At 39.8% G+C, this 25,801-nt stretch overlaps 1 protein-coding gene across 4 annotated transcripts in view; it reads left to right on the top strand.

The window, feature by feature from the left end:
* Window positions 1–19,913: 19,913 nt before the first annotated feature.
* LOC124799239 (UPF0415 protein C7orf25 homolog) overlaps window positions 19,914–25,801 on the top strand; it is a 180,452-nt gene continuing 174,564 nt past the window's right edge. The window contains exon 1 of one of the 4 annotated variants that reach the window (XM_047262779.1): window positions 19,914–20,160. In XM_047262779.1, coding sequence (XP_047118735.1) covers window positions 20,014–20,160 — 147 coding nt within the window. In that variant the 5' untranslated portion in view covers window positions 19,914–20,013. The remainder of the gene's footprint in view (window positions 20,161–25,801) is intronic. The other 3 variants (XM_047262782.1, XM_047262780.1, XM_047262781.1) reach the window with 3 other exon arrangements.

Below are 25,801 nucleotides of genomic sequence, written 5' to 3'. Positions count from 1 at the left end.
CGTGCTAGATCATAAGTAAAGTGAAACCAAGTACTAGCCTTAGCTGGTTAACAGAGGAAAAAATTTTGATGAAGAACGTTAGATACAGCAGGAAACAGCTTAGGTAAAAGCAGAAATTACAGCATTATGGGTGACCTGGATTGAATAAGAGTAGAAATTTCACATACAACTGTGAATTCTGTGGAGGTCCTGCAGCCCGTGACCATCCCTAGAGTAAGACTGCTGGGTTAATACAGAGATGAGCAGGTTGCTGCCGACTGAAATGAAATCTCTTATGAGTGCAACGTCTGTTGCTACAATGAGGAGATAGGGATATACTAAACACAGCTTATGTCTGAGTAACAGGTGAAAGAAAGATTGGCTGAACTTCTTCCAGAAAATTATGGAGGGTGGAGATGGCACAGTCACACAAATCAAGATCTCTGGGATTACTGGCGTCAGAGAGGTACCTTTTTGGTTAGAAGCAGGAACCAGGCATCTTGTTATGAGCCCCTGAAAATGCTTAAGGCTGCACACAAAAGTAAGATTAGCTAATTTCATCAGAAATAATGTAAAAGATCTTTTTTTCTGTTTGGAAAATTGACAGAGATCTGAAAAGATAGACATCCCGAACCTATGTGAGCACCACATGAACACAGGATCAGAGCAGTTAAATACAAAGGTTACACTCTAGCATCTTATTTGTGTAGAACTGACAGTGGAAAAGGAGGAATTGCTACATGTATTGAGAAAGAAAATAAGTTCAAAAACAATGAAACAACTAAATTTTGTAGTAAGCAGCCCATAGTAGAGTGTGTTCGTGAATCGGTTTTGAAAAATAGTTTCAGTTCTAATTTTACCTGTCTATGGACGAACAATGCAAAATTTTTAACTGTGTATGAGGCATGTGGATTCATTATTATGCTGTCAGACAGCAACAAGCAGTTAATAGTCTCTGGTGGTTCGAATATAGTTTTTCTAAAGTAAAGAAATGAATCATGCATATGGTTTTAGTGGCCATGAGATCTTATTCAGGTTTTTCCGGATACCTGGTGGAAATCTATCCATTCAAAACCACCTTGGTGACTTGCACATCAATGATGATGAAATGATGATGAGGACAACACATGCATCCAGTCCTGAGCAGAGAATATCAGTGGCCAAGCTGGGAATCAAACCCTAGATCGTGTGATTGAAGGTCATCAGTGTTAACCACAAGACCATGAGCTGCAGACTTTCTGAAGTATTGTAATATGGTGAATTGGATACTACAGTTTGATCTTAGTAATTAACTGTACAACATGGATGGACAAAGGAAATAGGATCCTAATTGATAATGATTTCTTTGCTGAAGCTCAAAGCAAAAAAATAACTGTATACCCAACAACAAATGCTCTCTCTGATCAAAATGTAGATCTAGTTAGGTTAAATAAAATAGTGTCAACAGTACAGGTACTCCTCACCTGAAACCAGTTATTGTTTAATGAACTGTGCACAAGAGATGATATGGGATGAAATTCATAATAAACCAAATACTGACATGAAAAGTAATCTATTCCAGAGTAAAATCATATCATTATTTGAAAACAGTTTTCCACATTAGCTAATCAGAAAGGAGATTAAACAGCCACGTAAAATATCATGGATCATTAGAGGATTAAAGTGTTGTGTGAAATGAAAAGGGAAATGCATTTGTTAGCAAGAACCAATAAATATGCTGCAGTAGCTGCTCACTACAAAACTATTCAAAATTACTGAGTAAGTTATTTAAGCATCACAGAGCATGTACATTATGTCAGAAATCAGTAATTATGACAACATACTTGAAATTACATGGAATATAATAAAACAAGAGACAGGACAACATCACTATTAATTTATATGGATAGTCACAAGTAGTGGATATGTTTAATGATTATTTCTTAAATGTGGTAGAAAATATAGGGATGAACAGTTCAAGAGAAAATCTAACAGAGTATGTTGAACAATCAACTTACATAAGATTCAGTTGTATGGATTCTCAACCTCTGCTCATTCTAAAATTAAGAAAATTATATATTCTCTTAAATATAAGAGCTCATCTGCATTTAATGGTGTTTCCAACACAGTGCTAAAGACTTGTTCCCATGTCATAAGCACTGTCTCCTCTAAAATGTGTAATAAATCACCACCTCAGGGTATTTTTTTAGAGAGATTGAAATATGCCATTGTTGAATCCCAAAATAAGAAATGTGATAGGAGAAATGTCAATAACTTCCAACTCATTTCACTACTGACATCGTTTACCAAAATTTTTGAGAAGGTGATGTATTCTGGAATAGTATTCCATCCAAACCAAGATAATATCCTCGGTAAATCGCAGTTTGGATTTAAGAACACTTGCTTAGCTGAGAACGCCATTTATACAGTCACTCACCAAATTTTACAGTCACTAAGTACAAAACAGCGACAGTTTGCATTTTCTGTGTGTGATGTGTCTCAGATATTTGACTGTGTGAAACACAATATTTTCTTGCATAAATAGTGATTTTGGAATTGATAGGATAGTCAACCAATGGATAACATCGAAGCAAAAGAATGCAGAAAGTTATACTTCATAACTCTGCCAATTGAAGCAGGGGAGATTCTTCTCACTGCGAAGAAATTACTTATGGGTTTTCATAAGCCTCAGTCTTAGGACCACTATTGTTTCCCATATATGTAACCGAGCTTCTATCTAGGCTAGATGCTACTGTCGCACGTGTGTGCACTCGTTTTCTTAGTGTTGATTTCACATTTAGTGTCACACTTCTACCTGAGAATCACATACTGAAGAATTGCCGTGGCGTTTGTCTTCATTCTGAGTGCAGGGGATGTGTGCTTATTGTTCAAAAATGCGCCGCTGTGGCAAAAGATCTCCATTTTCACGGCTCTGGTGGAATTATTACCCGTCGTACTCGCATTTTCAGTGGAGAGAACCCTGGCCAACAGCGTCCATGAACGAGGTAAGTGCTGGCTCGAACAACTATAGTTCACTTATTAATGTATCAAATGTTATGAGCCACAATACTCAGAAATTACTTCGTTGCACACGCATTTTAATGCCACCAAACTTGACCATCCACTTGTTGAAAGACACATAAAACTGTCCAAAATATTGTATAAATTTCTTGTCTTTAAAGTTCATTTCTTCACATGGAGTTTGGTTTCCAATGCAGATTCATACAAGGATTGATTTACAACAGTATATATAACATGATAGCTTATACCTGTGAATGACATTCCATCCATCACTTATACTATGAACATACATTTCTACATCTACATCTACATCTACATTGATACTCCGCAAGCCACCCAACGGTGTGTGGCGGAGGGCACTTTACGTGCCACTGTCATTACCTCCCTTTCCTGTTCCAGTCGCGTATGGTTCGCGGGAAAAATGACTGTCTGAAAGCCTCCGTGCGCGCTCTAATCTCTCTAATTTTACATTCGTGATCTCCTCGGGAGGTATAAGTAGGGGGAAGCAATATATTCGATACCTCATCCAGAAACGCACCCTTTCGAAACCTGGCGAGCAAGCTACACCGCGATGCAGAGCGCCTCTCTTGCAGAGTCTGCCACTTGAGTTTATTAAACATCTCCGTAACGCTATCACGGTTACCAAATAACCCTGTGACGAAACGCGCTGCTCTTCTTTGGATCTTCTCTATCTCCTCCGTCAGACCGATCTGGTCATAAACGTCATAAACGTCATAAAATTTTCGTTAACTGGGTTCTGTTACTGCAGTTTGTTTATTAGTTTTTAACTTATCCTGCTTCACATCATATATACAAAATAATTACATAACACATTATTATGATACAATACAAGCACATGATACATTTATACTTCATTTTATAGACAGGCTTTTCTCACTTACGGGAGCTCATTTCTTCCCTAGGAAAACTGGGTTCTGTTACCACAGTTTGTTAATTAGTTTTAACTTATCTTCATTCACATCACATGTACAAATTAATTAAATACACATTATTATGATACAATACAAGAATATGGTACATTTACACTTCATTTTGTAGATAGACTTTTATCACTTATGGGATCTTATTGCTTCCTTAGGTAGAGGAGGGAGAAAAACATTGGAAATAGGATTAAAACATTACACATCGCTCGTCTAACTATGCTTGACGCCACTTCCTTTGTTTGGGAGAGAAGAAAGGAAATACTCATCTGCTGGTTCAAGGATTTAAGAGAAAAAGTTACTTGTACAGTCGTGGATTAGTTGCCAAGGAACTTTTATTTCATGGAAATAATGTGTACTGACTAATCATTCATGTAGTATCATGCTGTTTCTTCATGTGCTAGTGCTGTTTACTTTAATTCACTTGTAGCTTAGTGTGAAATATGACGTTTTAACAATCATATACTTATCTTTCTCAAATACCTGGAAATGTCATTATTCAAGCCTTCATGTGACATGAATAAAATTAATGGGTTTTTGTTAAATCACATACTTAAATGTTTATGTGTACTCTGCAGCGAATCGGTACTGATAAATATCACGTAGATATGTTGCGACGATGCACATTTCATTTTCCATAAGCCTTATGACCTTTGTATAAATATCCTTATAAGTAAATTGTTTACTCGAGGTGCGGCCCATTTCTTCATTTGGTACCTGCTACTCCCGACGCAATTCTCATTAAAACTAAAAAAAATTACATATTTTGTTTAAATTTATAGACATTTGTGATTCTTCAACTTCTCCTGGCGTATTTCTTGCTCGAACAGTCCACGGGTCATCTAAATACTGGGGCAGCGTCGTTAGAGAGGCTATCGAAATTCGTACCAGGGACAGACTCATCAACAGAGATTGCGGCTATAACATCAGCAAGTCATGGGAACCATCACTGAGTATAATTAAAAAGAGGCTCAGCAAAGAAAACGAAAGAGCGATCAGAGCGGACGGGGCAGTTCCACCGACGCCACCACAGACGCCGACGCCAGCCTCTCAGCGACCGCCGACGCTCGGCCGCCCGCGCGGACCGCGGAGAGAACGCCTCATGGGGGAAGGGTATTTAGGACGGTCGCCTGCCCTCAGAAGCTCAGTTCGTCAGCGCATCTGAACATGGAGACATGTCTGATCGCCGAAATACTGTGCCCGTTGGACACTATGGACCGCCAGTACACCCGTGGACTGTTCGATCACAGACATTTGTTTATTTTTTTATCCTTTATGATCATTTACGCTGCAAAGAAAATTATTTTACATTACTTACGGTAGTTGGTCGTTTTTCCTTAGCTTACATTATCATATAATTTTTCATAATGCTTCCTTTTGCTTGTAAATATGTTGTACATAGCTTAGTGTTTAATTTAATCTCTGTGTACATACCGTATATCAATAGGTTTCTTACTTCTTAGATAGTAGATGCAATTGCTTAGTATTTCCGTTTCCTTTGTATTTAAGTTAAGTACCTGTACATATCGCATTCCTATTTGGTTGCACCTTCTGCCAGACTATCGCGCATGCACACAGGTCAATGCCTCCTCTCCTACTACTGACATCAGTGCATACTGTTGAGTGTGAACAGCTGAGTGATAGCTAATTTTGTTTATACTTTCGCTTTGCATGAGGCGGTGTATTACTTTTCATTGCTGTTAATTTTATGCTGATGTGTAGAAATCAAAAGGATTGCTTATACCTATGCACATTACTTTGTCTTAAAATACACTCCAGAAGAAAAATTACACTTAGAGTTATGTACACTATGTACAATTATCTTGTGATGGAAAGTAAAAATGCTACCTAGCCTCATCATTCTATAAAAGCTTTTATGTCTTTGTGTGGGTGGACACCCTTCTCTCTCCCTGTTTTCTCATGGGCTGATCTGCATGTCCTGGGGTAGGGTATTTTGGAAATAATATATGGTCCTGAATAGATTAATTGCTACTTCTTATTCAGTTTGCCAAATTTTGTCGATTTAGGGTGTGTCTGTAAGAGGACTCGTTGCCCTTCAAAAACTTGTGTAACACGTTTTAGTTTCTTATTATAAATTTTCTTTCTCTACTCGTCCCTGTTTTCTAGTGTAACAATGGCTTGTTTGATTTTGTCTTGTAGTGTCATTTCTGTAGTGGGTACTTTTGGTATGGGCGACTCTCACTAATTCGATTGTTTTGTATGGAACATCAAATCGTTAGGTGTGAAACCAGTTGAAGAATGTGGAAAGTTATTGAGAACTTGGAGGAAGGAGTTACTTATTCTACCCATGGGTGTGTTTTTGAGGGGTGTATGTCACAATAAACCAGTTAAACTCCTTAAAGACTCGTTCTACTGAGCTTGCTTCTAGATGAAAAAAACTTACTAATATGTGGTTTTGTCATGGAGCTTGATTTGCCAATAGGACATCTTGAGGTCGAGTATACTGAAATATTATGTACTGTAAAACTTAAGAAGCTGTTCATCCAAGTCGTCTGGTCTTATGTGTACTGGTAGACTACTAAAATCTTGTTGATACATCTACTGTTACAGATCTGTCTGGTTTACTTACTGGTATCTGGTTTACTTACTGGTAATTTAGGACTACAACAGGGTGAAAATGAAGGTTGCATAATTGCCCATTTAATCATATGATTGATCTCTTCCCTTAATGCCTCTCGTTTTGCCCACAGAATAGGATATGACATTACACAAAATGCTTCATGTGGATAGACTTCAAATTTTTATTCATAGTATTTGATTACTCCTGGCTCCTTACTGAAAACATCTGCATACTTGAACAACAAGTTAGAAAGTTCTTGTCGTTGGATATCATTTAGTATCTGTGATTGACTTAGTTTCTGCTCTACCATTTCATAACTAACCTCAGTGTTTGCTTCTTGTTCAGTATCAAATTTGTTTGTCAAAAATACAGCTGAAAAGGAAGATTGTACTATTAAATTTAACTCTGGTTTGTGTTTGTTACTTTTGTCAGGTGTTTTGACTAAATCAATGGAAAAAATCTGATCCGTTACATAAAAGTGGTATTTACTATTACCTACATCAATCTATGTTTCGTATGCTCTAAATGTGTCCATGCCAATAAGATAATTAACTATAAGTTTGACAATTACAAGAAAGTTGCACTTCACGGTAAAATGTTCAGTTTGTAATGGAATAAATGCCTGATGTTTAACCAATTTAGTCTGACTGCCTGTAGCAGTTTGCACCTTGCAATTTTGGAGAGAAAACGTTGGGAATTTGCCTCTCTTCTTCAGTTCACACAAAAATGTATTTGACATTAGGTTGGTATGTGGTATCGATAGCAACGATGCCACGGCATAGTTTCATAAGTTGGCACTATGAGACACTGACGACAGTGCACTCTAGCTGGAGCGGGAGAGCTCCACGAGCTCCGCTCCAGTTTCAGCCCATTTGATCAAGAGCAGACAGCCGGGACACTTCACTTCAGCTTCGCACCTCAGGGCAAAGTTATGTATTATTATTGTTGCTAAAGTAAAGATGATTTGAATTCAATTTCCAGTACCGAGAGATTTTCACCTTTTCCTGCTCCTACCCACGCGCCGCCTTCCAGGCGGGATACAAAATGGTAGTTGAACCTGTATCTAAAATTAATTGTGTGTCAATATTAAATATTTTCACCTTAATGATTGCTTGTATTTGTTCTTCCTGTATATTATTTGTTGTATTTAAATCATGCTGATACAGATCATCCTTGATGTTACTTCGTTAGTCAAACCTTATGAAACATGTTTGTAGTTTTGCTGTGTCCCCACTCCCAGAGAGGTTAATAGCCTGGGGCTGAATTAAGACCGGTTGGAGTTTTCTGACGATGTAGTGTGACTTAATTCATTACCTGGAGTAATTTAAGTTAGTTGCACTGTGTGGGTACTTCGCCAATTTTGTCGTTCGCTGTTGTGCAGTTATTTTGCTGCCCAAAGGTCAGCTGCGGTACAGCATAAGGCATGGCATCGTTGCCGCGCGTCCGTCACTGATGCGGCTGACTGTTTCTGTTCATTGAAATTACAGTGCAGTCCAGAGCTTTAGCTACTTACAGGCGTTGATAAATATCAATGGGGACAGTTGAAAATGTGTGCCCTAACTGGGACACGAACCCGGAATCTCCTGCTTACATGGCAAACACTCTATCCAACTGATCGGATCGGCGGATAGAGCGTCTGCCATGTAAGCAGGAGATGCTGGGTTCGAGTCCCAGTCAGGGCACACATTTTCAATTGTCCCCGTTGATATTTATCAACGCCTGTACGCAGTTAAAGGTCTGCATTTCATTGTAATTTCATTCTGTGACAGCTGCAGATCACCAATGGTATCTTCATATAGATAAGGATTACTGGCCAATGATCTTCTTCATTGCAGATGCACTCACATTGCCCAAACTCTTATGGGAATCAGTAGATTGACTACTGCGATTAATGAGTATAGTGGGCAGGAGCACTACAAATGTAGAGTGTGGACAGTAAGCTGAAAATGTGGGTCTCACAGGGCGCATGCCAGAGATAAGTCCCTGCAGTCGCACTATCCACTGTGTTCCAGGTGACTCAGATGAACAGAGTGTGTGCCATGTAAGCAGAAGATCCCGGGTTGGAGTCCTGGGTGGGGCGCACGTTTTCAACTCGTTGATATTTAACAATGCCTGTAAGCTGATAAAGGTCTGGATTTCATTGTAATTTCATTCAAGTGCTGCAAGATCGGACATGTCTCAAAGAACAGATACCATCTTCATATATGTTTCTGTTTATGTTCGGCATAAGGCCTTGTGATGGTGGATTGTAATTCGCTCGTGCATTGAAATTACTCCTGTTGTTTTGAAAATTTCTTTTAAATCATTTGTTTCTTCTGTTCCCGTTACTGTACTCGTTACCTCTGTGTATGTAAAGTTGCGGTTATGTGTACCATTCTTGCTGTGTGTTTAGATCACGTTTTTACTGACTAATTTACATAACTATGTTGCTGTTGTGCCTGATTTTCTGTTGCTTCCTTGGGTACAGGTCCTTCCTCATAAATTAAGTCGATAGAATCAAGCACTGACAGAAAATATTCAGTATCGTGCTCTGGCATTGCTACTAATTTTTCTCTAATGTGCGATGGTAAAAGATTTTTCAAAATTTTTAACATGTCTACCTATGATATTTTTCAGGTGAATACAGGGTTATAAACACAAAATCAAATAGGGGTAATGCAGGAGTAGGATTAATAATGAATAAAAAAATAGGAGTGCAGGTAAGCTACTACAAAAAGCATAGTGAACGCATTATTGTTGCCATGATAAACACCAAGCCCATACCTGCTACAGTAGTGCACGTTTATATGCCAACTAGCTCTGCAGATGAAGAAATTGATGAAATTATTCACGTAGTAAAGGCAGATGAAAATTTAATAGTCATGGGTGGAATTCGAGAGTAGGAAAAGGGAGAGAAGGAAACATAGTAGGTGAATATGGATTGGGGGTAAGAAATGAAAGAGGAAGCCGTCTGGTAGAATTATGCACAGAGCATAACTTAATAATAGCTAACACTTGGTTCAAGAATCATAAAAGAAGGTTGTATACATGGAAGAATCCTGGAGATACTAGAAGGTATCAGATAGATTATATAATGTTAAGACAGAGATTTAGGAACCAGGTTACAAATTGTATGACATTTCCAGGGGCAGATGTGGACTCTAACCATAATCTATTGGTTATGAACTGTAGATTAAAACTGAAGAAACTGCAAAAAGGTGGGAATTTAAGGAGATGAGACCTGGATAAACTGAAAGAACCAAAGGTTGTACAGAGTTTCAGGGAGAGCATAAGGGAACAATTGACAGGAATGGAGGAAAGAAATACAGTAGAAGAAGAATGGGTGGCTTTGAGGGATGAAGTAGTGAAGGCAGCAGAGGATCAAGTAGGTAAAAAGACGAGGGCTAGTAGAAATCCTTGGGTAACACAATAAATATTGAATTTAATTGATGAAAGGAGAAAATATAAAAATGCAATAAATGAAGCAGGCAAAAAGGAATACAAACGTCCCAAAAATGAGACCGACAGTAAGTGCAAAATGGCTAAACACGGATGGCTAGAGGACAAGTGTAAGGATGTAGAGGCTTATCTCACTAGGAGTCAGATAGATACTGCCTACAGGAAAATTAAAGAGACCTTTGGAGAAAAGAGAACCACTTGTATGAATATCAAGAGCTCAGATAGAAACCCAGTTCTAAGCAAAGAAGGGAAAGCAGAAAGTGGAAGGAGTATATTGAGGGTCTATACAAGGGCGATGTAGTTGAGGACAATATTATGGAAATGGAAGAGGATGTAGATGAAGATGAACTGGGAGATACAATACTGTGTGAAGAGTTTGACAGAGCACTGAAAGACATGAGTTGAAACAAGGCCCTGGGAGTAGACAACATTCCATTAGAACTACTGACGGCCTTGGGAGAGCCAGTCCTGACAAAACTCTACCATCTGATGAGCAAGATCTATGAGACAGGCGGAATACCCTCAGACTTCAAGAAGAATATAATAATTCCAATCCCAAAGAAAGCAGGTGTTGACAGATGTGAAAATTACCGAACTATCCGTTTAATAAGTTACAGCTGCAAAATACTAACGCGAATTCTTTACAGATGAATGGAAAAACTGGTAGTAGCCGACCTCAGGGAAGATCAGTTTGGATTCCGTAGAAATGTTGGAACACGTGAGGCAAAACTGACCTTACGACTTATCTTAGAAGAAATATTAAGGAAAGGCAAACCTACATTGCTAGCAATTGCAGACTTAGAGAAAGCTTTTGATAATGTTGACTGGAATACTCTCTTTCAAATTCTAAAGGTGGCAGGGGTAAAATGCAGGGAGCGAAAGGATATTTACAATTTGTACAGAAATAAGATGGCAGTTGTAAGAGTCGAGGGGCATGAAAGGGAAGCAGTGGTTGGGTAGGGAGTGAGAAATGGTTGTAGCCTCTCCCCGATGTTATCCAATCTGTATATTGAGCAAGCAGTAAAGGAAACAAAAGAAAAATTCGGAGTAGGTATTAAAATCCATGGAGAAGAAATAAAAACATTGAGGTTTGCCGATGACATTGTAATTCTGTCAGAGACAGCAAAGGACTTGGAAGAGCAGTTGAATGGAATGGACAGTGTCTTGAAAGGAGGATATAAGATGAACATCAACACAAGCAAAACGAGGGTGATGGAATGTAGTCGAATTAAGTCGGGTGATGCTGAGGGAATTAGATTAGGAAATGAGACACTTAAAGTAGTAAAGGATTTTTGCTATTGGGGAGCAAAATAACTGATGATAGTCGAAGTAGAGAGGATATAAAATGTAGAGTGACTATGGCAAGGAAAGCGTTTCTGAAGAAGAAAAATTTGATAACATCGAATATAGATTTAAGTGTCAGGAATTCGTTTCTGAAAGTATTTGTATGGAGTGTAGCCATGTATGGAAGTGAAACATGGAAGATAAACAGTTTGGACAAGAAGAGAATAGAAGCTTTCGAAATGTGGTGCTCCAGAAGAATGCTGAAGATTAGATGGGTAGATCACATAACTAATGAGGAGGTATTGGATAGAATTGGGGAGAAGAGGAGTTTGTGGCACAACTTGACAAGAAGAAGGGAATGGTTGGTACGACATTTTCTGCGGCATCAAGGGATCACAAATTTAGTATTGGAGGGCAGCGTGGAGGGTAAGAATCGTAGAGAGAGACCAAAAGATGAATACACTAAGCAGATTCAGAAGGATGTGGGTTGCAGTAAGTACTGGGAGATGAAGAAGCTTGCACAGGATAGAGTAGCATGGAGAGCTGTATCAAACCAGTCTCAGGACAGAAGACCACAACAAAAACACCTATGATATTGGGTTCGTCCAATAGCGTGTCTTGTTCAGGTATTTTTCAAAGTATCCACGTAGACTACCATATTTGCCATTGAATTGTTTGGGGTTGAGAGCCTCGGGTCTAAATCTTTCTTGCACTGCCTCACACAAGTAGTTGTCGAGGAAAGCTCGTTCAAATTGAATATAAGTGGTGCAACGTTCGGCCACTTCAGTTGCTCATAAAAGAACGTCACCTTGCGTATGTCCCACGACAAATCTAATTTACCATGCTTCCGTCTAGTTGCATGGAAATATATGACGAAAAGCACCGATGAGTACTACTGGAATCATTCTTTTACCTTCAGTAGTGAATATGGAAACTGTCGATGTCCCAGCAAACCTTCGTCTGCAATAGTAGTTGATAGAGACTTGGCATGTTCGGTCGCATTTCTGTTGTTATTGTAGTTATTTGTAATTCCGGTTGGTAAATGTTCAGGTATCGGAGTTATGGGTATGTTTACATTTTGCACCCTTACAACTGCCCCTGGTACCTGCTGTGGGACTCATGACAATTTGTGAATAAATACTGACAGGGTTTGTTCAATGCAGCCTGTGTATTATTTACATGCATATTTCAAGATCCGGTAACAATTTCTTTTAAAACATTTTTTCCTATTTTGTGTGGCTTATAGGTTATTGTTTACTTTGTTCACTATTTCATTTTGTTTTTTCCGAATAACCTTTTCTACTACACCTGTGTATAACTTACAATCTGTTCCTAACTTCTCTGCAATGGTATTACCCTTATCTAACGTATCTGGTTCAGCTTGACTAATGATATTACTCAGATTTTCATGGATCTTCTGTCTCTCTCCTTCTTAGCATATGCCAAGTCAACTTCTAATGTTGCTACCGTTAAAGTAATCTCTTCTACCGCTAGAGGTACACCTTCATAGTCTTTATTTGGTTTGTTAACGACAGTGGTTACCTTTGTTACTGTCGAAAACCACTGGTTTTCTGTAGCTTCAATATTCTGTTTGCATCTGTGATTTTCTTTATCTGTTGCTCCACTAGATCACAATGGCCATTAAAAGAATCTTCCTTCTGTTTTAGCTCTGTAATGTTACTGTTAACTTCAGAAAGTACCTCAGCTTTACTGGTTTTGCATATCATGCAATTTTTCGTCGATTTCAGTGCAAAAATGTTTGGCTAAGCCATTGAATTTCTATGAGACCATGTCTTGCAAATCCTTATTTAGTGAAGCTTTCTTGTGCAAATCATCTGCTGAAACACTACTGGTAACAATTAAGTGTCATTCGCATTCATGTTAGCATTTCCACCTGCTATTTTGGCCATCTAATTTACATATAAAATAAAAAATGAGGGACCAAACACTGATCCTTTAGACACACCGTATTTGACAAATTAAAAAATCGAATAGGCATTTGTAATGGTACTGCTCACTTTATACTTTATATCTGCCGACTTTTCTATACTTCTTTAATGCAGAATTCTGGTGCTGTAGCATGAAACCTCAGTGTGCTGCAGATTCTTGTTGTCTTTGTCATCTACCATTTTGTGGTTGGGTAAAATGTCTTGATTGGACTGAATGTGATTAAGGATTATTTACTTATTACTTGTTATGCCATTGACAGTAGCAGCGTTTGAAACAAGGAACTGTAAGAGTAGCAAAAGATTGACATACTTTACTAGAAGAAAGTCAGATACACAGAATAATTCTTTCATTAACACAAGCTAAATATTTTACATTTGATCTTACAGTTTTGTCCCCACAAATACAGACAGAACGTTACGACTGCTTATTAAATTTCATCAGGAAAGGGCATTTACTGAGTATATTCTGCAGGAAATTGACAAGTATTTCCAACACAATTCGAAAAAGCCATTGCTTCCCTCATTTTACAAGTCTCTCTGTTGTCGAAAATAAAGTACCCATATGTGTAGATTATTTCCCGAAACCTCGAAATTTACTGTTCTGTTGTGGAAAATACATTATCACACTTGCAGTATACGTTTCTTACATTCCTGCACCTAGTGGGAACACTGTTGCTGGTAGGTAATTCATGCTTTCCAGTACAAAGTATATAAAAATGTATTTCGCTTTATATTGAGAAGTAGGTAATCTTCCACATGTTAATATCAGTTTCCGGTTAAGGAATACTCATGTAGTTGGTTCGAAATTTTTATCGTTGGTAGCGGCATATCTAAGAAAATGACATCAACTTTGCTCAAGAAGCATCACCATAGTTCGGTACGACTCGTCTCGCTAAGAAGACATACTGGTACTTTAGTATTTACCTGATATATTATCTAATTTATTTATTTCAACTGTACCACATGACGTTATTTCCCACAATACTGCAATGAAAGAGTAAAACAAAATTGAAAATGAAGAAGAATTAATTTTCAGATCAGCCTATCAGCGTCCGAACTATGCTCGAACTTTCGTGAAATAAGCACCCACACCACACTCAAAAGCTGCAGTTCGTTATCCAGTTTACATAGGGCCAAGGAGGTTAGAATCCTAACCTCCTTGGGTAGAACTTATGCTGGCGTACGCCTTCGGCAGCACACCAATCGGCACTAGGAAATATTGTACATCAGGCTCTGAACTAGGCACGCCTATGACAAGAAAACACCAAGCCACGCCCCCAGACTACGCGCTGATAATGCTTCCTGGGCAGCGTGCATATAGCCTACCATCGCCCACCGAGCTGTCTCAATCTCGCAATCTCAGTACGTCCCATTGGGACTCAGTTCGCATTGCGTCTCAATACGTCGCACTGTGCTCTAGCCTTCCAAAGTAATAGTCGTCGCCTCGCACCTTAGCTAGCTGTGAGGGAACGTTAGCCATTATCTATATAGTTGTGATATGGACACGGACAAGATCCAAGAACTAGTACATGTTCATTGATTGCTGTCAACCATAGAACTTCAGATTGGACATCATTGAAGTTAAATACTCAATTGGTTCCTGTAATAAAGTGCATTACAACACGTGTGCATCTTGTGTTGTAATCATAGGAAACTGGCCACCCACTTGTCATACATACTTTCCTCATCCAGCCAGGAACCAAAAAACATTACAAGAGGGCACAGCCACAGTAGAACTCACTGAACAGTTTGTTCACGACAAGTTTATCGATTTTATTGGTGCTGCCATCAGTAGAGAAAATCAACACTGCTTGAGAGATATTCATTTGTCGTCAGGTGGTACCAACGTTAAACTGCCGCAAGACGCTAAGTATTACTGTTACTTCACGATAATGTTGTGCAGTATTATTCCTGTTCCCCCTAGGTGCCTCAATAAAAATGTGCAATATGTAGTCTGCTTCGAAGTTTTTGACGATCAAGATGCTTCTGCTATATGAATGAACCACCATACCCTTTAGATTTGATAAGGGTTAAAATGAAATACTATTTTAAGGAGAACAATGTTACAGGTGACTTGTCCAAGGAGAGGCCTTGAATATCGTTGATGGTGCTTTTCTTTCACTTAATGTGCAGTACTGTAAAGGTTACTGTAATAAAGAGCAGCAGCTGGAGCAAATCGTCTGCCATCGTAATAGAAATTGCCATTGATGAAGTTTTCATCAATACCACAGTCTAAAGTGACATGATCATAATGATCTAGACTCCAAGACGAACTGCAACAGTGATTTTGAGTGATCATTATTGGAAGCAATCTTTCAGTCTTATGTAATTACTTATATTAATTGTTAGTAGTATGTTGTGCTGAATAAATTCAGTGTTTCAACAAATTAAAAAAAAATAAGTTTTTGACCTTCGGTTTATTGTGTCGTAAGTTTTACATTCAGCTATTTTCATTTTACATTATTTTTGATAAAAAAAATACATAATTTGTTAGTAAAACTATCGTGGTTGAACATGTACCATTAAGGCCCGTCCACACGCAACGATCTGTCTGCGCAAATGTCTGCGCACATCACATCTGCGCAGACAGATCGTTGCGTGTGGACAGAAGATTTGCACCAACCTCAGGTGTGTGCAAACCTGGAAGTTGGAGTTGGAGGTTTGAGCGAAACCTCTCAAATCTGTGGGTTCAAACCACATCTGCGCAGACAAGTTGGAGCGTGTGGACAGGAGATCGCCGCAAATCTGGCGCGAAACAGCTGTTTGCTCAGTCTAGTGTTTGTATTTGTGCGCACAGGGCATTAAAATGGCTGATACTCGTCAGTCTTCTCGGGAGTCTGTAAGTGAATTCATTGAAATATATACACTCCTGGAAATTGAAATAAGAACACCGTGAATTCATTGTCCCAGGAAGGGGAAACTTTATTGACACATTCCTGGGGTCAGATACATCACATGATCACACTGACAGAACCACAGGCACATAGACACAGGCAACAGAGCATGCACAATGTCGGCACTAGTACAGTGTATATCCACCTTTCGCAGCAATGCAGGCTGCTATTCTCCCATGGAGACGATCGTAGAGATGCTGGATGTAGTCCTGTGGAACGGCTTGCCATGCCATTTCCACCTGGCGCCTCAGTTGGACCAGCGTTCGTGCTGGACGTGCAGACCGCGTGAGACGACGCTTCATCCAGTCCCAAACATGCTCAATGGGGGACAGATCCGGAGATCTTGCTGGCCAGGGTAGTTGACTTACACCTTCTAGAGCACGTTGGGTGGCACGGGATACATGCGGACGTGCATTGTCCTGTTGGAACAGCAAGTTCCCTTGCCGGTCTAGGAATGGTAGAATGATGGGTTCGATGACGGTTTGGATGTACCGTGCACTATTCAGTGTCCCCCTCGACGATCACCAGTGGTGTACGGCCAGTGTAGGAGATCGCTCCCCACACCATGATGCCGGGTGTTGGCCCTGTGTGCCTTGGTCGTATGCAGTCCTGATTGTGGCGCTCACCTGAACGGCGCCAAACACGCATACGACCATCATTGGCACCAAGACAGAAGCGACTCTCATCGCTGAAGACGACACGTCTCCATTCGTCCCTCCATTCACGCCTGTCGCGACACCACTGGAGGCGGGCTGCATGATGTTGGGGCGTGAGCGGAAGACGGCCTAACGGTGTGCGGGACCGTAGCCCAGCTTCATGGAGACGGTTGCGTATGGTCCTCGCCGATACCCCAGGAGCAACAGTGTCCCTAATTTGCTGGGAAGTGGCGGTGCGGTCCCCTACGGCACTGCGTAGGATCCTACGGTCTTGGCGTGCATCCGTGCGTCGCTGCGGTCCGGTCCCAGGTCGACGGGCACGTGCACCTTCCGCCGACCACTGGCGACAACATCGATGTACTGTGGAGACCTCACGCCCCACGTGTTGAGCAATTTGGCGGTACGTCCACCCGGCCTCCCGCATGCCCACTATACGCCCTCGCTCAAAGTCCGTCAACTGCACATACGGTTCACGTCCACGCTGTCGCGGCATGCTACCAGTGTTAAAGACTGCGATGGAGCTCCGTATGCCACGGCAAACTGGCTGACACTGACGGCGGCGGTGCACAAATGCTGCGCAGCTAGCGCCATTCGACGGCCAACACCGCGGTTCCTGGTGTGTCCGCTGTGCCGTGCGTGAGATCATTGCTTGTACAGCCCTCTCGCAGTGTCCGGAGCAAGTATGGTGGGTCTGACACACCGGTGTCAATGTGTTCTTTTTTCCATTTCCAGGAGTGTAGAAACCACCCATGTCTGTGGAAGATTAAAGAAAGAATATAGTGACTGAGACAAAAAGACAACAGCATACAGTGCTCTAATTGAAAAATTGCGGGTATTATATCACTGAACTCTTGTTTCGATATTGCAGTTGAAAATTCCAAATCCTTGTAGCTCCTTCCTGTTGCTAGGAATCTTAATGTTACCGCCAGGCGTTCATGAGGAGAAATTGCCCTTCTCTATACTAGTATTTTTTCTCATAAGCAAATAATTTCGCCAGTCGTTAGGTTCGCCCTGCAACTCTCGCAGTAAATTTACGTGAGAAAACTGCTTTCGCTTTAGCAGCCACTGTCTATACCTTTTGACCACTTTCTCTGTTTCCTGCGGTTGGTCTGAATGTTTTTTACAACACAAGTTGCGAACACAGACCACGACAGAACTTCCTCCATTTCTATATTTCAAAATAACGGAATTAAATTTTTGACGTTTACGGGGAGCGTAGTCGCTTGCCACTGATATTTCTTTTCTACACCGACAGATAGCGGGCGAGTAATAGATTGGGGTTTGTGTCGTGTGAACACATCACATTTGCAACGATCTTTTGCATGTACAGACATCTGCGCCGATGTCTGCGCAGACAGATCGTTGCGTGTGGACCGGGCTTTATGCTCGGTTTACACTAGCAAGTTATTGCAGCAATTTACGTGCGCGGAGGAACTCGCCGCGCGATTTGCGAGTGTAAACATATCGCCAAGTCGACTTGCGACCGTAGCAATTTATTGCAGAAGTGACTTGCTGTACGTTTTCCACTTCCAGTGTGAACGCCACGCAAGAAGTATCTGCAAGTAACTTGCAGCTTTTAGGATTTATTTCTATTTCCTGCAAGTAGGAAGCGCAAGTTAGAGTATGTATGTCGTCTGCATAACACTCATATTTAACATTTTACTTACTGCGGTGACTTAATTTTATGCAACCATCTTACGTATTATATGCAAACAAATTTCAGAAATGGAGGAGAAACGGGAATGGATGAAGCAGGATGCAGAACATTTTACTGACGCCGTGGAGAGCTACCCCGAAATACAGAACGTGCATAACCGAGACTTTAAGGATAGAGTGAAGAAGATGAGCGCATTAAATGAAATCTCGTCGATATTCGACACATCTATAAAAGAAGTACTTAGAAAGTAGCATAACTTGAAGACACAACCCCTTTGCCACCTGCATCCACTCGCTTGTTGTTTTAGGAGTCTAGAAAAAGATGATGTGTAATCATTATATGTTCTATTTACTTAGCTTGTCACTTTCCATTTTATGAGCATTAGGGAAAAAAAACAATTTTATAAGCATATCATTCTGTAAAATTCAGTTTATTTCAATAAAAATTTAATTTCATTGTTGTGTTTTCACATACCTTCAAATAATTTTCCCTTTTCAAAACGTTAAAAGTGGCTCTACATACATCGGGTACGATCAGAAAAATCGTGCTGACGGGAGTATGAAACAAGTACATTAGGGACTTGTATGAGTCTCCTACAAAGAAAAGGTTTCAAAATTCAAACTTTTTTTGGCTGTGTGTTTCACATAAATAAATGAAATGCCTATTTTATTCGTAGCTCACCGGTGGCTATAAATCATAGAGTGAGTAGCAAACGTTCCTTTGCTGAAATAGCATTACCGAAGTTTTATATGACGGGCACTATTAACACCAACAAATACTCCAGATCATTTGAGGACATTCTGCAAAAGTTTTCAAAAGTATCCATGTTCTCGATACTCAGTTCTTGCAAAAGGTTATTACAGGCATCATTTTGCGATCTTCTCATTATCTACTCTCTAACCCAAATACTTCTCTTTTTCTTTTTCACGTTTTGCATTACAATTACAAGAGCTGCAGCATATCTCACCCGCCTACTTGTCATTTTACACTTTGGCTGACACTCGTAGTGGTACTGAAAGCATATGTAAACAGTATCAGCAAGTTATTGACGCAAGTTACTTGCCAAAGAACTTGCGGAAGAATCTTGCTTAATTCTTGAGCTGCTGTGTAAACACAGCTGCAAGCGGCTAGCAATAACTTGCAGCAATAACTTCTGCAAGCGACTTGCTAGTCTAAACCCACCTTTAGCGAGAAATATTTCTGCCACCACAAAACACAGGTAATGGTGCCAGTACTGCGTGAAGGAGTCTTCTCACTATACCTCTCTCCACGGCAGTCCTAATGCGAGAGCAAGGCACATTTCCTGCCATTCCCTATAGCAGCCGTGCGAAGGATCAAGTTTATCGTGACCAGATTTTGTGGTTCACAGGCATTGATTTTAAATCTAAAATAATTGCTCAACCATATAAATTCCTATTCTATCAGCTTAAATCTATTTCAAAGCTCACAACTGGTTTTGAAACTCGAAAGTAAGGTCATCAAATCAAAGATTGTATTGTAGCAGTAATGATTACGACAAAGAGATTAGATTATTACAGAGTGATACTTTTTTGCTGTACGGATAGAACAACAGCAACAACAACAACAGAATAGAAGCACGTGTTGACAATTTGCTGACGTAGGTGATATTAGTAATGTCATCGGAAGAGCTTAAGAAAGTTTTTGATGAAAAGATTCATGTGGGACAGGAACTACTGGCTTATTTGACAAAACATGATAGTGTTAGAGGCATTGCGAAATTAAAGAAAAAAATTAATGTAGAAGTTTGTTTTCTCACGAAGGTACGAGAATAAGAAAGTAGTCTACAGATTTAGTATTTTATTAACAAATGAATGTTAGATGACTTTTCATTAGGTTATTTTCGCTTTGTTTATTGTGGCCGGTTTAAGTGCTGTAACATGCATTAAGTAATAGTTCACTTGCAGAAACGTTTTTAAGAAACTTAAAATTCATCATGGTTTTTAAATTGTCATTACGTAGTTATACACGACGGGGAAACGTATCTGGATAACATCCTTGGCGAATTTCCTTGGAAGTTCATAGTACAAAACAATAGTATTTTTTTTTTTTTTAGTACAGAACAGTTCCATCGGTTTCTTTTTTTTATTTATTTTTTTTATTTATTTTTTATTTTTTTTATTTGTGGGAGGCATTAGACAACTGTGATTGTATGGATGTGCTCAAAACAGACACTATTTCTGTTACATTGATACAGTTAATTCAGTTAAAACCTTATTAAAATGTCTGTAGATATAGGGCCTATATGGAAACCCAAACCGAGAATACTCTAGCATAAGCAAAAAAATATAAAAAGATGATCGATTTCCACCTTTGTGCCCCCACAAATCCACACCACGATCTTAACATTTATTCACTTTGATGTTTCTGCTTCTGCACACTACATCAATACACTCACGAATCTTCACTATTGTACCCTTTGGCAGTGTCACCTATACAGCACCTTGTTTGTCCAAGGTAAATGGAACATAAAGAACGAGCAGCAACAGCATCACTCATATAAAGGGAAAGTATGTAGGTCCAACAGTGTATAAAATGATTCCTGGTTTATGAACATGCGAAGATCTTGCTTGAATACATCCTCTTTATTGTCTATCTTGTAGGTATTCTTTTAGGATATGTAGGAGAGATGAGACTGAGAACTTAAATTTATTAATAAATACACATTTCTTTTAAACGTATGTTATGCTATATGGTGTGTATGGCATAAAAAGAACTGGAAATCTGACTGCAAGGGAAAAAAAATCACAGAACTTCATATCTGGACTGCCCTAATAATCATTTCTGTGTATCATATTGTGTTCATGTATGTCTGTAATTAATTAAACAGTACAATTTTTCAAGCACTTGTTACAAATATATACCTGAAGGGGCAGTCATGATATGAAGTTCGGTGTATTTTTTGTGATTGTTTTGTAGTCAGACTTGCAGTTCTTTTAAAAGTCTTGTCTTGTAGTCAGACTTGCAGTTCTTTTAAAAGTTTTCTTTTGAAGTTTCACTACCATCTTTACATGCATGTGTGGCACTTTTTCCATCCCGTAATCCTGTGTGATACGATAGTGCTTATTTTGGAGCCCCCACACTAAGATGTATGATATGCATGTGCTTATTTTTGAGCATACTTTGTTCATATTGTCCTCCCACGTGAAGTGTGTAGCAACTACAGCAACAAGCAGCTTGTGATTTCATACTACTTTTATAAAATTGCTATGGGATCCAGACCATTAGCTGCTTACAGGCATTGATAAATATCAAGAAGGATAGTTGAAATATGTGCCCCGATCCGGACTCGAACCCAGGATCTCCTGCTTACATGGCAGATACTTTACCCGACTGAGTGAGTAGTTGGATGGAGCGTCTGCCATGTAAACAGGAGATCCCGGTCAGGGCACACATTTTCAGCTGTCCCAGTTTATATTTATCAATGTCTGTAAGCAGCTTATGGTCTGGATTTCATTGTAATTTCATTCTTTGAGAGCTGCAAGTTCACCAATGGTATCTGTACTTTCAGACATGTCTTCATACTACTTTAATAGCTGAATCGTCTAGTGCAAGCCAGATATCCTTAGTCTACAGTTTTATTTGTTTGTCTTTGTAAGTGTGTTGCCATATTTGTGTTTACAGACAAGTTGTTCTCACTGAAATATTTGTTAGTCTGCTTCAAATTTAGAGAAGCTTCTGACTTCAGTACTTTTACTGAGTCACTGCTGTGTGATGTCTCATCTGCAAACATTATTACATGGTCACCTGCCAGTGATGGTATATCGTTTACATAGAGTTAAATGAAAAGAAGGGATTACAGATCTGAACTTCAAGGTATGCGTAACTTTATCGGCTCAAAATTATTACCACTGTTTTATGCTTTACTTTCACGAACTGCTGTGTGTTTCCCACAACAGATTTTAGGCCCTATAATGTCAGCTGCTTTACACCTGAAGCCATGACAATTTATTTTGTGTATTACTATGTTGTGACAAACACACAAATGAGTGCATTTGGAAGATCAAGGAAAACTCCACAGATGTATAAGCTCATCTAATGCTTCAATTACATCAGCTACAAAATTAGCTGAGGTTGTGGTTGTAGACATACATTTTATAAACCAGTACTGTGGCTCATTGAATGTTATTTTTGACTTTGACATTTTACTTGCCAAACTTAGCAGCCTAAATTTCTCACCAATGAAGTGGAATCGTTTCTCTTATACTTGATGTCTCACCAGCAATGCATCGTGTCAAGCACTGTTAAGTTACAATGGAGACAAGAAGTATCTGGCACCCTCCGCAGTTCACTATTAGGTCCTGTACTGTCGTGATTGCAGGTTTTATCGGCATATTCCTATGATGAAACCTTTTTCCTTGAGTGATCAGCTGAGTGGTGGGATTGTCTTGTCACAATGTTTTGATGAGTTTTATACCCATCATCTTCAAGCAAAGGACATTGCAACCAGACACCACCACCCCTCGGATCATCACCTGAGATTTCATAATCCTATACTCTTTTGTTGTATGTCAATGATGTGTCATCAGTTTTCCCCTGCTGCAAAAACTGCATGTATGCTGATGACCTCCAGTTTTATTAAATTATAAAACCAATAAACCTGAAGAATTTCAGTAATGACCTTCGGCCATTATCAAAATGGGCACAGAATGTAGTATTAAAGCTCAGCCCATCCAAAACTCAAGCTGTACTCGTTAGTCATCCCAGTCTCATTAGCCTAAATATCAGGAAATATTACTATCTTTAATCCTTTATTGGACAAATATAAACTTCTCTCCCTAAGAAAGGATTCCAGGAGTAATAAAAGATGAAAATTTAAATTGGACTGAGCACACAGCTGAATGTGCAAGAAGGTATCAGCATGTGTCTATGCCCTACAAAAATACAAAAAACTCTACCCTTTTGAACTGAATAAGGAGCTTATACAAATGATTATACTTCCTATTATTGATTACAGTGATGTTACCATGCAAGTCTCTTTCAGGAAAGCTCATAGTACCTGGTACTAGTTATGAATGCTTGTGTTTGTTTTATCTGTGATGTTCAACTCTTTGATTATATGCACGATTATCCTAGCTGAGTGCAGACAAGTGTCTTTTCAATGTAACTTTCCCTTATACAGGGTGGTCCATTGATCGTGACCGGGCCAAATATCTCACGAAATAAGCGTCAAACGAAAAATCTACAAAAAAACGGAACATATCTAGCTTGAAGGGGGAAACCAGATGGTGCTATGGTTGGCCCTCTAGGTGGTGCTGCCATAGGTCAAACAGATATCAACTGCGTTTTTTAAAAATAGGAACCCCCATTTTTTATTACATATTTGTGTAGTACGTAAAGAAATATGAATGTTTTAGTTGGACCACTTTTTTTGCTTTGTGATAGATGGCACTGTAATAGTCACAAACATATGGCTCACAATTTTAGATGAACAATTGATAACAGGTAGGTTTTTTAAGTTAAAATACAGAACGTAGGTACATTTGAACATTTTATTTCGGTTGTTCCAATGTGAGCTCGGGCTCTTCAAGACCCAAAAAAGTGAGAGCGAGATAGGTGAAGAGCAAACTGAAGAGCATGATCATCATTTTCTTTGATACAAAAAAAATTGTGCACAAAGAATTCGTCCCACCCAGCCAAACAGTGAATTCTGCATACTACTGTGACATTTTGCGATGGCTCTGTGAAAACGTATGGTGACGACGGCCCGAACTTTGGCATCTAGGGAACTGGCTGCTGCATCACGACAATGCGCCCTGTCACACGTCCTTGTTCACTAGAACCTTTCTGCAAAAAACAACATGGCGGATTACCCAACCCACCATATTCACCAGATTTGGCACCTCATGACTTCGTGCTATTCCCAAAACTGAAACTCAAGTTGAAAGGCCATCAGTTTGACACTCCAGAGAGGATTCAAGAAGCATCGCTGGCAGTGATAAACACCCTCGAAGAACAGGACTTCTAGAAAACATTTGACCTGTGGCAGAAGTGCTGGGACTGGTGTGTACGTGCGGATGGGAACTACTTCGAGGATGATCTACATCTACTACATCTACATTTATACTCCGGATGCCACCCAACGGTGTGTGGCGGAAGGCACTTTATGTGCCACTGTCATTACCTCCCTTTCCTGTTCCAGTCGCGTATGGTTCGCGGGAAGAACGACTGTCTGAAAGCCTCCGTGCGCACTCTAATCTCGCCAATTTTACATTCGTGATCTCTTCGGGAGGTATAAGTAGGGGGAAGCAATATATTCGATACCTCATCCAGAAACGCACTCTCTCGAAACCTGGCGAGCAAGCTACACCGCGATGCAGAGCGCCTCTCTTGAAGAGTCTGCCACTTGAGTTTGCTAAACATCTCCGTAATGCTATCAAGGTTACCAGATAACCCTGTGATGAAACGCGCTGCTCTTCTTTGGATCTTCTCTATCTCCTCCGTCAACCCGATCTGGTACGGATCCCACACTGATGAGCAATACTCAAGTATAGGTCGGACGAGTGTTTTGTAAGCCACCTCCTTTGTTGATGGACTACATTTTCTAAGGACTCTCCCAATGAATCTCAACCTGGTACCCCGCTTTACCAACAATTAATTTTATATGATCGTTCCACTTCAAATCGTTCCGCACGCGTACTCCCAGATATTTTACAGAAGTAACTGCTACCAGTGTTTGTTCCGCTATCATATAATCATACAATAAAGGATCCTTCTTTCTATGTATTCGCAATACATTACATTTGTCTGTGTTAAGGGTCAGTTGCCACTCCCTGCACCAAGTGCCTATCCGCTGCAGATCTTCCTGCATTTCGCTACAATTTTCTAATGCTGCAACTTCTCTGTATACTACAGCATCGTCCGCGAAAAGCCGCATGGGACTTCCGACACTATCTACTAGGTCATTTATATATATTGTGAAAAGCAATGGTCCCATAACACTCCCCTGTGGCACGCCAGAGGTTCCTTTAATGTCTGTAAACGTCTCTCCATTGATAACAACATGCTGTGTTCTGTTTGCTAAAAACTCTTCAATCCAGCCACACAGCTGGTCCGATATTCCGTAGGCTCTTACTTTGTTTATCAGGCGACAGTGCGGAACTGTATCGAACACCTTCCGGAAGTCAAGAAAAATAGCATCTACCTGGGAGCCTGTATCTAATATTTTCTGGGTCTCATGAACAAATAAAGTGAGTTGGGTCTCACACGATCGCTGTTTCCGGAATCCATGTTGATTCCTACATAGTAGATTCTGGGTTTCCAAAAACGACATGATACTCGAGCAAAAAACATGTTCTAAAATTCTACAACAGATCGACGTCAGAGATATAGGTCTATAGTTTTGTGCATCTGCTCGACGACCCTTCTTGAAGACTGGGACTACCTGTGCTCTTTTCCAATCAT

The sequence above is a fragment of the Schistocerca piceifrons genome, chromosome 5 (genome assembly GCF_021461385.2).
Source record: "Schistocerca piceifrons isolate TAMUIC-IGC-003096 chromosome 5, iqSchPice1.1, whole genome shotgun sequence".
NCBI classification, from domain to species: domain Eukaryota; kingdom Metazoa; phylum Arthropoda; class Insecta; order Orthoptera; family Acrididae; genus Schistocerca; species Schistocerca piceifrons.
Note: the sequence above shows the minus strand (reverse complement) of the source record. Positions and strands in the feature narration are given on the sequence as shown.